This window comes from Budorcas taxicolor, chromosome 16 (assembly GCF_023091745.1).
Source record: "Budorcas taxicolor isolate Tak-1 chromosome 16, Takin1.1, whole genome shotgun sequence".
In the NCBI taxonomy this organism is placed as follows: domain Eukaryota; kingdom Metazoa; phylum Chordata; class Mammalia; order Artiodactyla; family Bovidae; genus Budorcas; species Budorcas taxicolor.
The window spans coordinates 39,621,062-39,639,816 of NC_068925.1; the positions used below are offsets into that span (position 1 = coordinate 39,621,062).

The 18,755-nt window shown below is 37.1% G+C and overlaps 1 protein-coding gene across 1 annotated transcript in view; it reads left to right on the forward strand.

The window, feature by feature from the left end:
- Nucleotides 1-1,786: 1,786 nt before the first annotated feature.
- FMO2 (flavin containing dimethylaniline monoxygenase 2) overlaps nucleotides 1,787-18,755 on the forward strand; it is a 40,544-nt gene continuing 23,575 nt past the window's right edge. Inside the window, exons 1-2 of the mRNA XM_052653805.1 lie at nucleotides 1,787-1,845; nucleotides 3,692-3,829. Of these exons, the coding sequence (XP_052509765.1) occupies nucleotides 3,698-3,829 (132 nt within the window). The 5' untranslated portion in view covers nucleotides 1,787-1,845; nucleotides 3,692-3,697. The remainder of the gene's footprint in view (nucleotides 1,846-3,691; nucleotides 3,830-18,755) is intronic.

An 18,755-nucleotide genomic window follows, 5' to 3' on the forward strand; every position in this document is an offset into this window, starting at 1 on the left:
GAAAATTCCATGGACAGGGGAGTGTGGAGGGCTACAGTCCATGGGATCACAAAGAGTCAGACACAACTGAGCACAGCAAGGTACACAAAGGCTTTATAGCCTCTTGATTTAGTCTTCCTAATTAACAGTAGTGCTAGTAATTGAGATTGTAAGCAAAGGTAAGTTATCCAGTTCTATATCAAGGTAAAAAGACAGCAATAGACAGGAAGATATTAGAAGTCCTACTAGATTCATCCAAGCGAGCAGATACCCAAGCAGAGACATATGATGATATATAGCTTTGGGGAGGGTAAGCAATCTAGGAACAGGTAAGTTAAGTTAGGATCCAGAAGTCATCAAGTCTAAGAAAGCCAAGCCAAAACAAGAATGTAAGCTCCAGAATATATGTTTGTGTGTTATACACACAGTCATGTCCGACTGCGATCCCATGGACTATAACCTTCCAGGCTCCTCTGTCCATAGAATTCTCCAGGCAAGAGTACTGGAGTGGGTAGCCATTCCCTTCTCCAGGGGATCTTCCCAACTGAGGGATTGAACACAGGCCTCTGCATTGCAGGCAGATTCTTTACCATCTGAGCCACCAGGGAAGCCCGTGTGTGTGTGTGTGTTAAAAGATTTTTAAAAGAATGTAAATTCCATGAGATCATTTGTCCAGGCATGGCGATATGTCAGAAACAGAAATGGGTATTTGTTAGATGGAAAATTAATCCATCAACAAAACGGAATTCATGCAGCCATTTTAAAAATGCTGCCATAACTGGGACAACCCTGAGGGATGGGATGGGGAGGGAGGTAGGAGGGGGGTTCAGGATGGGAGACACATGTACATCTGTGGTTGATTCATATCAATGTATGGTAAAAACCACTACCGTATTGTAAAGTAATTAGCCTCCAATTAAAATAAATAAATTAATTTTAAAAAATAAATAAAAAATAAAAATACTGCTTTAAGTTTATTTGAGACTGTGTGAAATTTGTAGGTTAATTTTGACAAAAAGTTGACCTCCTTATACTGCCTTCTCATTCATAAGTGTGAATTCTCTCTGCCTTTGCTTAAATCATAAAAAAAATTAAAATTTAGTTCTTTTGCACTGTTCTCATTATGACTAATAGTATTTTGGAATGTTTTGAATAAATTTTTTTTTTTGTATTATGTCTTCTAATGTATATGTATGACCTATGGAAATCTATTGAATTTTTTTTTTAGTATTGTTATATTGGGTTTTGGTATTTCCTTTTCTATTCATCAACTTTGCTAAACCTGTGCCATTTTTAAACATTTTATGTGCTTCTGTATTACATTAACCAATTAATGGTTGTTGTTAAAGTGTATTTTGGAGTTATTATTTTAAAAAAATAAATACACATGTTCAATATTTTATAAAAAATGTTGCTATAGTTATAAAGGTATTGCTATATTGTAGAGTGAAAAATCAAGTTGGAAATGACATGTAGAGTGCGATTCCATTTTTGTTTTTGTGTGTGTATTATCTACATATGAAAATAAATATGAAAGATAAACAAAAATGTTATGGTGGGTAAAGGGATAATTTGGACTTCTTTTTATGAGCATATTTGCTAACTTGTTAATGAGCATTGGTTATATCCATTATATCAATAAAGAGGATTTTTTACCCTGAACCTCAGGATATAAGTCTCTTGCTTCATTTCAGGACTCCTGACAAAGACCTTGGCGTTTCAGCTGGCAGAATGCCAGAGGAGGAGGGCTGCAAGCTCCTCCCATTCCCCACAGGTTCCTCTGACTCTTAAAAAGCTTCTGATTACCTCTCGGCACACAGTCTACACAGAAAACTACTGTCAGCGCACTCAAAGGCAAAAACAGAGGTAAGGATTATAGCTGGGGAAAGAGACTCCAAAACAAAAGCTCGGCACTCTGAGGAACTTAACTGAAGGGGAGCGGGCCCAGTGTAGCTGCGCGGGAGTTAGGTCTCCTGTTTGGGCTGGAAGTCATTTCTCGCTCACATTCGCGGTCACAGGGCGAGGAGGGGGAGCCTTTATCAGAGGGCTCCGGTTCCCGCGCTCCCGCCCGCGCCGTGTAACCTCGCCCAGCACCTTTCCTTCCCTCTCAGTTATGGCTTGACGAACCAACGTTGTGGCACATTCTGGAGAAGAAGGAGGACCCTTTATTCTACGGGAGTAAAGACAGTACTTGCAAGATGACGGCTCTAGTCATCCTTGCACAAGGAAAGCCTTCTGCGCGCTTTGGGGACTCTAAATGTTGGGACTCCTCAGGCACTAAGTACCGAAGTCCAGCTGTCTCTTGAAAACTGTGTTCACTGTTTGACAGTATAGGCACAGGTGAGAAAGACTGCAGGTTCATTTCCAGACCCTCCAAATAACGTGTCACCCAAATTCTTTTCTTTCCCAATATTAGGTTTATATTATACTGCACTCTATTTAAAGTGTGCAATACCATTATGTCTTGGGCTCCCCTGATACCTCAGTTGGTTAAGGATCTGCCTGCAATGTGGGAGACCTGGGTTCAATCCCTTGGCTGGGAAAATCCCCTGAAGACGGGAAAGGCCGCCCGCCCCAGTTACCTGGCCTGGAGAATTCCATGGATAGTCCATGGGTTCTCAAAGAGTTGGACATGACTGAGCCACTTTTACTTTCACCATTATGTCTAAGAAAGGCATAGTCTTTAATTAAAAAATACTTTATTGCTAAAAAGTGCTATCATTTGAGGCTTCAACAAGTCCTAGTAGAAACATCAGAGATCACTGATCACCATACAAAACAGACTAATAATGATCAAGTTTGAAAATCCTAAGAATTACCAAAAGGAGCCAGAGGGACGCAAAGGAATCAAATGCCATTGGGAAAATGGTGCTGATAGACTTGCTCCATGCAGGTTTGCCACAAACTTTTGATTTGTGTTTAAAGAAAAGCTGGATCTGTAAAGGACAATAAACTGAAATACCAAAAAAAAAAAAAGGAGATACGGCTGTAATTCCTCCACTTTGTGCTAGTTATGTTATTTTAGTCACAAATTGTTTTACTTTTTAAATTCTTTTTCTGTATCTTGCTTGTTCTACTGGTGGCTCTTCCATCAAAGAACCACTAAGTCAGAGGAATGTATATTGCTATAGGGGTGTCACCTGGGCATGGGACAAAGGAGGACATTTCTTGAAGTCTCATTTTCTCTTTAAATATATTACTCTTAGAGAAGGAAATGGCAACCCACTCCAGTGTTCTTGCCTGGAGAATCCCAAGGACAGGGGGAGCCTGGTGGGCTGCTGTCTATGGGGTCGCACAGAGTCGGACACGACTGAAGCAACTTAGCAACAGCAGCAGCATATCTTTATTAAGGGGGAAGTGGTAGTCTCTCATGCAAAAAGAAAAAAGAAACACTGAGTAAAATTGTTTCAAAATAAAATTTTAAAAAAAGGAACTTAACTGAAGACTGGCTCATATCCCTGGTACCGGTTTTGAATCAGTTGGCTTTGTTAAATAGGTTGCTTTTAAACATTAAACCAAGACGTGACACAGCTTAGCTTCTTTCAAGGGGAAGAGGAGACTGGGATTTGACTGGTGAGGCATTTTATTCAAATAGTGCTGCTTATTAAATGACCACTGCTACAGCATTTAAAGCCAGTTACTGTCCACACCATAAGGACTGACTTACCTGTTGCCTCAGTGAAGCAGCATTAATTGATCAACTCCTTGACAGGATACCATGGCAAAGAAGGTGGCAGTGATTGGAGCTGGGGTCAGCGGCCTGATCTCTCTAAAGTGCTGTGTGGATGAGGGACTGGAACCCACTTGCTTTGAGAAGACTGAAGATATTGGAGGACTGTGGAGGTTCAAAGTAAGTGAGATCTTCTTGTTTCTTGAACAGGTTGTTCTGCTATTGTAGGGTGATTCATACTACTGAGCCACTTTGGCTTTTCCTTAGCAGTTTTGATCAGATTTACTTCAAGAAGGAACTAAAGAAATAGGCTGGTGCCCAGATAGCCAACACGGCCTATAAAAGAATCTTTCCCTCTGGATGCAATGGTTGTCTTGCAGTCTACATTTTTGTTATTCTCAAAGCAATATAATGATATTAGAGAACATATTACAAAATAGAAGTGAGAGGCATTCTGTTCAAGACATGATTTGTAGTCTAACCATTGAGCTCTTGCTTTTTCAGAGAGGGAGCTCTTATTACTGCTGACTTTTTTCTGACAATAAAATAAACAATGTTTGCTTGGCTTTCTGATAACACTGTAGTGTAACTATGGGCACTCTTTAAGTATCTATTGTTATTGTTCAGTCGCTCAGTCGTGTCCAAGTCTGCAACCCCATGGACTGTAGCACAGCAGGCTTCCCTATCCTTTAAGTATACTATACTTTTTGTATGTATAAAAGTATATATTATAAAAGTATGCTTATAAAAGTATATAGTTTTATACTATACTATACTTTTAAACTACATTTTTACTCATTAAATTTATTCCATTAACCAAACTCAAATACTGGTAATACTAGCTGTCCCTCAGAGTTTGTATAAAAATTAAAGAAAGACACAAAGATAGATAGCTATAAAGATTTATAATGATTTCTTCCCATAATCTTTTAAGTAAATAATTAGCTGGCCATCTCCTAGGTGTGAGACCTTGGGTGAGTTATTTACATTCCTGCGTCTTAGTTTTCTCAGCTATATAATGAGCTATATAATGAGGAGCAACAGAAAAGTATGATTATCTCATAGTGCTGTTTTAAAGATAAAGGGAGATAATTTATGCAAATAACTTCAAATATGGCAAACACTAGCTGCGATACCTATATTCATATTTTATAGACAAGCAAACAGAAGCTGAGGGAGGTTAAATGACTGGTCACTCAGCTGTAGGAACCAACATTCAAACCTTAGTCTCTATGACACCTAAGCAGGAGCCCCTACTTATAACCATAATTTGCATTCCTGCTCAGAAAGGTTAAACAAACTTTTATCTCAGAACTCAAGAGCAGTGACTTTCGGATTATGTATCAAGTACATTCAAATGAGATATTAAAACTGGTGAGAACACTCCAGACACAAGTGAAAGATTTTGAGTGCTTGAAAGCAGACTCTCACATCAGCAGAGACCATCCAAAGGGCTCTCACTACAAGCTGACTCATCAAGGAGATGGCAAGAACATCTAACGTGTGTGCTTTCCCAGTTCAAAATGAGTCTTGTGCCAAGAGGAATTTTTTAACATTGGGTTTCTCAACTGTATATAATTATAAGACATGCCTAGAAGGTTTCTTAAAGATATAGATTCTTGAACACCAGCCCAGACTTACTGAATCAAAATCTTTTGAGGCAGGGAATCTATTTTTAACATGAGTTCTAAATGAATCCTATGATGAGACAAGTTCAGCAAACATTGCTCAAATACCAAACAAAAAAAATCTGTGTTTTCAACCATTCAATCACAGTCAGAGCTAATGATGAAGATATTGATCCTTATATAAAACAGGTAACTTTGCTGAGAAGAAACTGGAAAACAGCTTGAATCACATTCATTTCTTACTAACAACTAATCATTAGAATCATTATAGCTTTACCTGAGAGTGTGATATGATTAAATGGTTCTGTCTTACCCAAGGATGTGTTATTTTGCCTACTCTGGGTTCACATATAGATTCTATTTCAGATATTTTCCCCAGGTAGATTTTTTTTTCACCTAAGAAAGAAACATGAAATTTCAATAAGTCCATGTTTAATGATAAATTTGTCATTGCTTTGTTTTATTACCCAGTTTGGGATTTACTATCAAAGAGCCAAATGTCTCTTATTTAATTATCATTAACTTGGACACAGAAGAGTAAGAGTTATTTTGAGAGGTCTATCAAAAATATGACTTGATGGGTTCAAGTGGTACAAGAAGGCAGTGTAGAAAGATCCTGAACTCACTTCCTCCCATGTACACAACAAATCCACAGCTACACATGGAGCAACTCTCTCTGGGAAGGACCTAAAAATGAGCTGAAAAGCCTGCCACAACAAAGAATAAAGGGGCTGCATTGAGATAGGTAGGAGAAGCAAAGGCATCATCTTTCCCCAAACCCCACCCTTGGCAGAGCAACCCACATGTGGCAGGGATCTCATGAACAGAGCACTTCTTCCTGAAAAGTGAAGGGTTTGTGCCCCACATCAGGCTCCCCAACCCTTGGGACCTGCTCTGGAGAGACCAGCCTCCAAAATGTCTGACTTTGAAAAGCAACAGGGCTTTCATCTAAGAGAATATTAGGCTTGTAGGGAATGGGGATTCTGCTCTTAAAGAGCTCATGCACAGACTCATTTGCCCTGGAATCCAGTACAAAGGCAGCAGTGTGGGAAGTGCCTAGACCACATGTGAAGGAGTTTCATTTACTAGTCTTAGAGCATCTGCCAGAGGTGCAGGAACTTGTTGGGACTGTGGCTGGAGATGGAGGCACTAGCCAGAACCATTTTTGCATTCTCCCCTCCACTACTAGCACCGCTCACTGTTCACTGCACCCTGCCAATGCACTGATCCTTTAGTCCTACTAAAGACTGCTAAACAATTACCCTGACCCCCAAGCTACTCCCAGGGCTCCACCGAAGCTGGTGGGCAGGTGCAGACCACACAGTGGATTTGTAGTCCAGCACAGGGTGGATTATGTTCTGGGTTCCACAGTCTGACAAAAAAAAATAAGAGAGAGAGTTCTTGGCACCTCAACAACTGGGACCTATTAAAAACTTTGACTGCTTAGATACTCAGAAGGCTTGAGAGACAGCCAAGGGGTAGGGCAAAGTAAAATGATAAGTTTCTTCTCTTACACAAGGCCACTCCCTCAATACTGGGTGAATACCAGCTGTTTTCCCTGGTACATAGAAACAAACTCAGAAACAGAGAAATGTTCCAAATGAAAGAACAATAAAACCCCAGAAAAAAAAAAAAACAAACATAATGAGGCCTATATGGGAGTATACTAATGCATATATATGGAATTTAGGAAGATGGTAACGATAACCCTGTATGCAAGACAGCAAAAGAAACACAGACGTATAGAACAGTCTTTTGGACTCTGTGGGAGAGGGAAAGGGTGGGATGATTTTGGAGAATGGCATTGAAATATGTATAATATCATATGCGAAACAAATCGTCAGTCCAGGTTCGATGCATGATACAGGATGCTTGGGGCTGGTGCACTGAGACAACCCAGAGGGATGGTATGGAGAGGAAGGAGGGAGGGGGGTTCAGGATGAGGAACATGTGTATACCTGTGGTGGATTCATGGTGATGTATGGCAAAACCAATAAAATATTATAAAGTAATTAACCTTCAATTAAAATAAATAAATTTATATTTTACAAAAAAGAATCTAAAAAAATAAAAGTAGATATATGTATAACTGAATCACTTTGCTGTACACTTGAAACTAACATAACATTGTAAGTCAACTATATGCCAATAAAAGTGTTTTAAATTTATGAAACAAGATATATAATTTATCTGTAAAGCCCTAAAAGTCATGGTCATAAAAACATTGGAAAGAATGAATGAACACAGCAAGAAGTTCAGCAAAAAGATAGAAAATGTATCAAACATTTCAGTACAGCTAAAAGACAGAAAAGTACCAAACAGAAGTCTTAGAGCTGAAGAATATAATAGCTAATAAGGAACACACCGAAGAGGTTAAACAGCAGACTAGATGAAGCAAAGAAAGAATCAATGATCTGGAAGACAGGGTAGTGGAATTCACCAAAACAGAGCAGCAAAAAGAATTCAAAAGTGAAGACAGCCTAAGGGACCTAGGGGACAGCATCAAATGGAGTAACATTTGGATTGTAGATGCCTCAGAAGAAGAGAGAAGGGCACAGAAAACTTATTTGAATAAGTAACGGCTGAAAATAAACCTAACCTCGGGAAGGAAACAGATGTCTGTCAGAATGGCTATCAGTTAAACACACACACACACACAACAAATGCTGGCAAAGATGTAGAGAAAAGGGAACTTCCATATACTGGTAGTGGAAATGTAAATTGGTGCATCCAGCCACAGTGGAAAACAGTACAGTTTCTCAAAAAACTAAACTAGAACTTAACCATATGACCCAGCAATACCATTTCTGATTATTTATCTGAAAAAAACAAAAACACTAATTCAAAAAGATACATGCACCCCAATGTTCACAGCAGCATTATATACAATTGGCAGGATATGGGCACAACCTAAGTATGCACCAACAGATGAATGGATAAAGAAGATGTGATGTGTGTGTGTATACTATGTGTGTGTGTATATATATATATACATATATATATATATATATATATATATACACACAATGAAATACTATTTAGCCATAAAAAATAGTAAAATTTTGCCATTTGCAACAATATGAATGGATTTGGAGAGTACTGTGCTAAGTGAAAAGTCAGACAGAGAAAACAAATACTATATGATTTCACTTATATGTAGAATCTAAAAAATAAAGCAAACTGTTGAATATAACAAAACAGAAACAGACTCAGCGCTATAGAGAACCAACCAGTGGTTACCAGTAGGGAAAGGGAGGATGGGAAGGGGAAAAGGAGTGGGAGATTAGGAGGTACAAACTGTTAGGTATAAAATAAACTATTGTTATTTAGTTGCTAAGTCGTGTCCAGCTCTTCTGCAGTCCCATGGACTGTACCTGTGAGACTCCTCTATCCATGGGATTTTCCAGGCAAGAATACTGGACTGGGTTGCCATTTCCTTCTCCATAAATAAGCTGTAGTGAATATTTTGTAACTATAAATGGAGTATAATCTTTAAAAATTCTGAATTACTATGTTATATGCCTGAAACTTACATAATATTTTACATCAAATATACCTCAATTTCAAAAATATTTTAAACAAAAGTGGTTAAAAAACTATAACTACAATGATTAACTAAAGGATACACAGAAAAGATATAAAATGTGACATTGAAACATAAAATGTGGGGGGTAATATGAACATGGCTGAGTATGACTGAGTCCCTTTGCCGTCCACCTGAAACTATCACAACATTATTAACTGGCTGTACTCCAATACAAAATAAAAAGTTTAATAAAAAATAAAATAGAGACTGAAAAAGCAATTGAAAATATCAATAAGAGAGTTGATTCTGTGAAAAATAAACAAAATTGATAAAACTTTAACCAAGTAAAAAAGAGGATTTAAGTGAGTAAAATTTAAAAAAAAGAAGAGTTAAAACTAATTCCAAAGAAGTACAAATGATCATAAAGTACTACTACGAATATGTCAACAAATTGGACAACCTAGAAAATATGGACAAATTCCTAGAAACATACAATCTTCTAAGACTAAATCATAAAGAAACAAAAAATCTAAACAGGCTGTTACTAATAAAGAGATTGAATCAATGATTAAAACAAACAAACAAAAATCTTAACATAAGTCCAGGACCAGATGGTTTCACTGGTGAAATCTACCAAGCATTCAAAAAAATATTTAGTACATATCCTTCCCTATTTAATACCTAACTTCTCCAAAAATCTGAAGAGGAGGGAACACTTCCAATCTTATTTTATGAGACCAGAATTACTCTGACACCAAAACAAGACAAGAATACCACAAAAAAGAAAATTATAGACCTATATTCCTAATGAACATGGATGCCAAAATCCTCAGCAAAATATTAGCAAACTGAATTCAATAATATATTTAAAAGATTATGTACCATGGTTAAGCAGGATTTCTTCTAGGAATGCAAAGATGGTTCGACATACTCAAATCAATCAGTGTGATATACCACCTTAACAAAATGAAGGACAAAAATCATATGATCATTTCAATAGATACAAAAAACTTTTGACAAAATTCAATATCCATTTACAGAAAAAAAAAAAAAAACTCAGTAAAGTGAGTATAGATGGAATATACCCCAACATAATAAAGATGGCATGACTAGCCCATAGCTAACTTCATATTCAATGATGAAAAACTGAAACCTTTTAAGATCAAAATAAAGATACCCAGTCTTGCTAATTTCATTCAACATAGTATTGATTGGAAGTCCTAGCCAGAGTAGCTAGTTAGAAAAAAGAAATAAAAGGCATCCAAACTGGAAAATAAGACATAAATTGTAACTGTTGTAATTGACATGATTCTTATATATAGAATATAGACTATATATAGATATATGTATATATAAATAGATGTATGTGTGTATATAAATATAGATATATGTATATATACACACACCCTAAAGATACCACCAAAAAAAATACGAACAAATTCAGTTGCAAGTATAAAATTAATGTACAGAAGTCTGTAGTTTTTTATACACTAAGAATGAACTATCAGAAAAAGAAATTATGAAAATAACACTATTAGTAATTGTGTCAAAAAGAATAAAGTACACTTAACTGTGAAAGTGAAATATCTGTGCATTGAAAAATATAAGATATTAATGAAAGAAGTGGAAGAAGACACAGATAAATGGAAAGATATTTCATGCCAACCAATTGGAAGAATTAATATTGTGAAAATGTCCATATTACCCAAAGCAATCTAAGGATTCATTGCAATCTCTATCAAAATTCCAACGGCATTTTCACAGAAATATAACAAGCAATGCTAAAATTTTTAGAACCATAAAAGATCATTTTATATAACAAAAATCCTAAAATTTTCATAGAATCCAGGAAAGATCAGACAAAGATGGAGAAGCTCTATACTGTCAGCAAAAACAAGACCAAGAGCTGACTGTGGCTCGGATCATGAACTCCTTATTACCAAATTCAGAGTTAAATTGGAAAAAGGAGGGAAAACCACTAGACCATTCAGGGATGACCTAAATCAAATCCCTTATGATTATACAGTGGGAGTGACCAATAGATTCAAGGGATTAGATCTGACAGACAGATTGCCTGAAGAATTATGGACGGAGGTTCATGACATTGAACAGGAGGCAGTGATCAAGACCATCCCCAAGAAAAAGAAATGCAAAATGGAAAAAATGGTTGCCTGAGGAGGCCTTACAAATAGCAGAGAAAAGAAGAGAAGCAAAAGGCAAAGGAGAAAAGGAAAGATATACCTATTTGAATGCAGAGTTCCAAAGAATGGAGAGGTAAGAAAGCCTTCCTCAGTGATCAGGGCAAAGAAATAGAGGAAAATTATAGAATGAGAAAGACTAGAGATCTCTTTAAGACAATTAGAGATACCAAGGGAACATTTCATGCAAAGATGGACAGAATAAAGGACAGATATGGTATGGATCTAACAGAGGCAGAAGATACTAAGAAGAGGTGGCAAGAATACATGGAAATATACAAAAAAGATCTTCATGACCCAGATAACCATGATGGTGTGATCACTCACCTAAAGTCAGACATCCTGGAATGCCTTAGGAAGCATCACTACAAACAAAGCTAGTGGAGGTGATGGAAATCCAGTTGAGCTATTTCAAATCCTAAAAGATAATGCTGAGAAAGTGCTGCACTCTATATGCCAGAAAATTTGGAAAATTCAGCAGTGGCCACAGGACAGGAAAAGGGCAGTTTTCATTCCAATCCCAAAGAATGGCAATGCCAAAGGATGCTCAAACTACCGCACAATTGTACTCATCTCACATATAGCAAAGTAAAGCTCAAAATTCTCCAATCCAGGCTTCAACATTATGTGAACCATGAACTTCCAGATGTTCAAGCTGGATTTAGAAAAGCCAGAGATCAAATTGCCAACAACTGTTGGATCATTGAAAAAGCAAGAGAGTTCCAGGAAAACATCTACTTCTCCTTTACTGACTATGCCAAAGCCATTGACTGTGTGGATCACAACTAACTGTGGAAAATTCTTCAAGAGACAGGAATACAGACCACCTTACCACCTCCTGAGAAATCTGTATGCATGTCAGGAAACAATAGTTAGAACTGAACATGTAACAACAGACTGGTTCCAAATCAGGAAAGGAGTACGTCAAGGCTGTATATAGTCATCCTGCTTATTTAACTTATATGCAGAGTACATCATGAGAAACCTTGGGCTGGATGAAGCTCAAACTGGAATGAAGATTGCCGGGAGAAATATCAATAACCTCAGATATGCAGGTGACACCACCCTTATGGCAGAAAGCGAAGAAGAACTAAAGAACCTCTTTTAATGAAAGTGAAAGAGGAGAGTGAAAAAGTTGGCTTAAAGCTCAACATTCAGAAAACTAATTTCATGTCATCTGGTCCCATCACTTCATGGCAAATAGAGAAACAATGGAAACAATAACAGACTTTCCTTTTTGGGGGCTCCAAAATCAATGCAGATGGTGACTGCAGCCATGAAATTAAACAACACTTTCTCCTTGGAAGAAAAGTTATGACCAACCAAGACAGCATATTAAAAAGCATAAACATTACTTTGTCAACAAAGATCTGTCTAGTCAAAGCTTTGGTTTTTCCAGTAGTCATGTATGGATGTGAGGGCTGGACTCTAAAAAGAGCTGAGCACCAAAGAATAGAAGCTTTTGAACTGTGGTGTTGGAGAAGACTCTTGAGAGTCCCTTGAACTGCAAGGAGATCCAACCAGTCCATCCTAAAGGAAATCAGTCCTGAATATCCATTGGAAGGATGGATGCTGAAGCTGATACTCCAATACTTTGGCCACCTGATGCAAAGAACTGACTCATTTGAAAAGACCCTGATGCTGGGAAAGATTGAAGGTGGGAGGAGAAGGGGACAACAGAAGATCAGATGGTTGGATGGCATCACCAACTCGATGGACATTGAGTTTGAATAAGCTCCAGGAGTTGGTGATTGACAAAGAAGCCTGGTATGCTGCAATCCATGGGGTTGCATAGAGTCGGACATGACTGTGCAAACTGAATTGAACTGATAGAAAGATCCCGAATAGTGAAAGCAATCTTGAGAAAGAATAGCAAAGCTGGAGGCATCATGCTCTCTGATTTCAAACTAGTACAAAGCTTTAGTAGTCAAGAAACAGTATGGTACTGTCATAAAAAAAAATAGCACATAAGTCAATGGAAATGAACAGAGAGTCCAGAAATAAAGCCACATATATAGGGTCAATTAATTTACAACAAAGGAGTCAAGAATACACAACGGGGCAAGAATAGTCTTTCCAATAATTAGTGTGGGGAAAACTGAATAGCCACTGTGAAAAACTGAAAATGGATCACTATCTTACACAACACACAAAACTGGCTCAGTATGAATCAAAGACTTGAACACAAGATCAGAAACCATAAAACTCCTAGAAGAAAATGGAAGCAGTAAGCTCCTTGACATCAGTCTTGGTAATAATTTTTTTGCATCTGACTTGAAAACAATAGCAACAAAAGCAAAAATGAACAAATGGGACTCCATCGAACTAAAAAGCTTCTGCTTAGAAAGAAGTTTAGCTTCCTTCTGCTAAAGGAAACCATTAGCAAAATAAAAGTGCAACCTACTGAATGAGATATTTCAAAATCATATATCTGATAAGGTGTTAATATTCAAAATATATAAACACTCATACAACTCAATAACAAAAACAAACAATCCAATTATAAAATGGGCAGAGAATCTGAATAGACAGTTTCCTAAAGAAAACATACAGATGGGCAACAGGTACATGAAAATATGCTCAATGTCACTAATCATCAGGGAAATGCAAATTAAAAACACAACAAGATATCACCTCCCATGGTTCTGAATGGCTATTATCAAAAGGACAATAAATAACAACAAATGTTGGTGAGGATGCTGAGAAAAGAAAATCCTTGTGTATTACTGGTGGAAATGTAAAATGGTGCAGCCACTATGGAAAACAGTATAGAGGTTCCTCAAAATATTAAAAATAGAACTACCAATAATAATTAAGGAATTCTAGTTCTGAGTATTTATCTGAAGAAAACAAAACCACTAATTGGAAAAGATATAATGCACCCCCATAGTCACTGAAGCATTATTTACAACAGCCAAGATAGGGGAATAACCTAAGTGTCCATCAAAAGATAAATGGATGTGGTATACATTGGAATATTACTCAGCCATAAAAAAGAATGAAATCTTGCCATTTGCAACATTATGAATAGACCTTGGGTATTATGCTAGGTAAAAGTAATTAAGACAGAGAAAGACAAATACCATATCATTTCACTTATATGTGGAATCTAAAATATAAGCAAAATGAAACTCATAAATACAGAGAACAGATTGGTTACCAGAGGATAGGGGATTGGGGAATGGGTAAACAAGCTCAAGAGGTACATAATTCCATTTATAAAATAAATGTCATGCATATATAGCATAGGAACTATAGTTCAAAATATTGTATTACAAATTTAAAAGTTGCTAAGAGGACTTCCCTGGTAGTCTAGTGGCATGGGTTCAATCCCTGGTGGGAGAACTAAGATCTCACATGCCATGAGATGTGGCCAAAAATAAATAAATAAATAAAGATTGCTAGGAAAGTAAATCTTAAAAGTTCTCATCTCAAGAAAAAAAGAACTTCTTAACTTTTTATCACGACAAATGAGAAATAGGACTTACTGTGGTGATCATTTCACAATCCATACAAATGTCAACCATTATGTTCTACATCTGAAATTAATACAATTTTGTATGTCAATTATGATTCAATTTATATATATGATTTGATTAATTCCAGGAAGATGCTTTCTGCCCCAAAATATTTCTCCTGCTATCACATTCCTCATGTCTAAAATTTCAGAATTAGAGATATCATCCTGTGGGATAGAAGAGTTAGGTTAAAATTTGAATTAGTTCAGTTCAGTCACTCAGTTGTATCCAACTCTTTGCAACCCCATGGACTGCAGTATGCCGAGTTTCCCTGTCCATCACCAACTCCCAGAGTTTACTCAAACTCATGTCCATCGAGATGGTGATGCCATCCAACCATCTCATCTTCTGTTGTCCCCTTCTGCTCCACCTTCGATCTTTCCCAGCATTAGGGTCTTTTCAAATGAGTCAGTTCTTCACATCAGGTGGCCAAAGTATTGGAGTTTCAGCTTCAGCATCAGTCCTTCCAATGAATATTCAGGACCAATTTCCTTGAGGATGGACTGGCTGGATCTCCTTGCTGTCCAAGGGACTCTCAAGAGTCTTCTCCAACACCACAGTTCAAAAGCATCAACTCTTCAGTGCTCAGCTTTATATTCCAAGCTTTATTAGATATAAAATGGTTAAGTATACAGCTCCCTGGCACTTGCAACAATATCACACTTCAAACGTCCCTTAAAACTATATCCAAGTGATAAATATAAACAATTTCTCTACCCAAAGAAGACAAAATCTTCACTGAAGAGTGAAACATGCAATAAGCAAAATTTCACAAGCCTCCAATGGGACCACGAGAGGGTCCGGATTTCCAAGAGACAGTAGTGCCAAGAAAGGAGCTGCTGAAAATTCTGCTGGGAGCCTCCACACCCACTTCAAGCAAAACTTGCCTCTCCACAACTCTACCAATCAGAATCAATGTTAAAATATATTACTGTTTAACTTCTATATTTACACACAATTCTTCTAAGATCACTTAATACATTTAGTGGTGACAAGTTAAAACAAAATTTTAAAATTCCTGCCCCATGCCCTACTCGGATGGTGCTGAATTCTTCCGAAAGGTCCTCTAGCACTTTCTAGTGGCCATTTTGGAACATGAGAAAGGTGAGTAATTAACATATATTTTAGCACTTTTCTCCAGCAACAGGAAACATTTGCCATGCACCATCTCATTTTTCTTCACAATACTCCTAGGGCATAGGTGTTATGATTATCCTCACTTAACATATGAAGAGTTTAGGATAAATAACCTGCCCAAGGGAATATAGGTAGCGGGAAAATAATAAAAATGAAAGTCTGAATGAATCAGATAAAAATCACTCCCCTCAAAAAATTTATGGTCAACTCATTTTATACTTTCCCACTATAGCTTGTGCTTCACTAGGTTTGAATGCTGCACCTCTACTAAAGGTTTAATGTGCACTAGCCATTTCAGTTGGAGAAGGAAATGGCAACCCACTCCAGTGTTCTTGCCTGGAGAATCCCAGGGACGGGGGAGCCTGGTGGGCTGCCATCTATGGGGTTGAACAGAGTCGGACACGACTGAAGTGACTTAGCAGCAGCAGCAGCAGTAGCCTTTTCAATATTTGCAAAGCTAATGCTATCATTTATATAATTATTTGCATATGAATTATCTCATTCTATACTCACAATACATTAGTTTTTATTAACTCCAACTTAAAAGTGAGAAAGCCAAAGTAAGTGATTTGCCTATATTAACTAATAAGTGGTAGATGACAGTAAGATGACATAATAAGATGTCTAAGATGCCACAATATTGAGGTTAAACTTCTATGTTTACCCTCATGCTTCATCTCACAGAATTCTAATGATGAATACTAAACTTGGGATCAATTAAAACCCCTGTGTGTTTTTCATCTGAACCCCTATCTTTGTAAAAACTAATTTTTTAATCTTAATTACAGGATTTCACATTTGTGCATGGTAGACATTATTTAGGTGGTTTTATTCTTAGTCAGAGTGTTTATATGAAGTTTTAATCTTCTGTTAAGTTTTCTGTGTTGAATATTAGAATATTTACTCACACCATATTAAAAATTAAACTCAAAATGGATTAAAGACCTAAATATAAGATCTAAAACCATAAAACTCCTAAAAAAGAACATAGGCAGAACACTCTTTGATATAAATTAGAGCATATTTTTTTTATTTGTCTAAGGCAAAGAAAACAAAAGCAAAAATAAACAAATGAGACCTAATAAAACTTAAAAGCCTTTGTACAGCAAAGGAAATCATCAACAAAATGAAAAGATGACCTACTGAATGGGAGAAAATACTTGCAAATGATATGGTTGATAAGGGGTTAATATTCAAAATATATAAACAGCTCATACAACTCAGTATCAAAAAAGAAGCAACTCAATTTTAAAATGGGCATAAGTCTTGAATAAATATTTCTCTAAAGAAGACACACAGATGGCCTACAGGCATATGGAAAGATGTTTAACATTGCTAATCAGAGAAATGCAAATTAAAACCATAATGAGATATTACCTCACACCAGGGTGGCTATTATCAAAAAGACCACAAATAAGAAATGTTGGCAAGAATGTAGAACAAAGCTAACCCTTGTATACTGTTGGCGGGAATGTGTATGTATTAGTACAGTCACTGTGGAAAACAGTATGGAATTTCCTCAAAAAATTAAAAATAGAATTACTATACAATGCAGCAATTTCACTGCTGGGTGTATATCTAAAAACACAAATTCAAAAAGATACAGACACCCCAATATTTGTAACTGCCAAAATATGGAAGCAAACTAAATGTCCATCAACAGATGATTGGATAAAGATGTGGCAGTATACATAATGGAATACTACTCAGCCATAGAAAATAATGAAACTCTGGCACCTGCAACAACCTATGGATGGACCTAGATAGTATTATGCTTAGTGAAACAAGTCAGAGAAGGACAGATACTCTGTTATTGGTTATGTGTGTAACCTGAAAAATAAGGCAAACGAATGTATATAACAAAACAGAAACAGACTCACAGATATCGAGAACAAACTAATGGTTACCAGTGGAGAGAGGGAAGAGAGGAGGGGCAAGTTAGGAGTATAGGACTAACAGATACAAGCTGCTGCTGCTGCTGCTGCTGCTAAGTCGCTTCAGTCGTGTCCGATTCTGTGCAACCCCATAGACGGCAGCCCACCAGGCTCCCCCATCCCTGGGATTCTCCAGGCAAGAACACTGGAGTGGGTTGCATTTCCCTCTCCAATGCATGAAAGTGAAAAGTGAAAGTGAAGTCGTTCAGTCATGTCTGACTAGTAGCGACCCCATGGACTGCAGCCTACCAAACTCCTCCGTCCATGAGATTTTCTAGGCAAGAGTACTGGAGTGGCTTGGCTACCCTGTATAAAATAAATAAGCTAAGCAACAAGGATATATTGCACAGCACAGGGAAATATAGCCATTATTTTGTAACAAGTTCTAATGGAGTACAATGTATAAAAATATTGAATCACTATCTGTACACCTGAAAGTACTATAATATTGTAAATCACCTATACCTCACTTTCTTAAGTGTTTATTTGAAGTTTCAATCCTCTGTCAAGTTTCTATGCCTCCACACTTTGGGTATATACAAATTTGATCATCTGTATTTGTCTCCATCAAATTTGCTAATTTAAATGTTGATAATAGATGAGACTGTGAAGTAGACACCTGGGAAATCACCAAAAGGAATTTCCCCATATGGTGCCATTTTCGCACTGACCAAAACACGTACTTTCTTTATTCTATGCCTCACAGCCTCTCTTCTGTTTCAACTGGCATGTTTTTTTAACAGCACATTATGTTCAGTTTAACATTAGACAGAACTAGCTTAGAACAAAGAGCCATTTCCTTCCCTGAAAAGATAACCGCCTTACCCTTGTTTTACTTTCAGAAGTTCTCTGTGATAAATGTATCACAGCATTATTCAATATATATTTTTGTACATTGTTGTCCATTTAATAGAACCAAATTCAACATATTAGATATTAATAACTCTTCAGGAAAGCAAATATAAAATACTATGGTTCTTAAGCCTCTTTGCCAGCTGTTTAAGATATCTTTCGATTGGTGGTTTAGTCGCTAAGTTGTGTCCAACTCCTGCGACGTCATGGACTGTACCCTGCCAGGCTCCTCTGTGGGATTCTCCAAGCAAGAATATTGGAGTGGGTTGCCATTTCCTTCTCCAAGGGATCTTCCCGACCCAGGAATCGAACC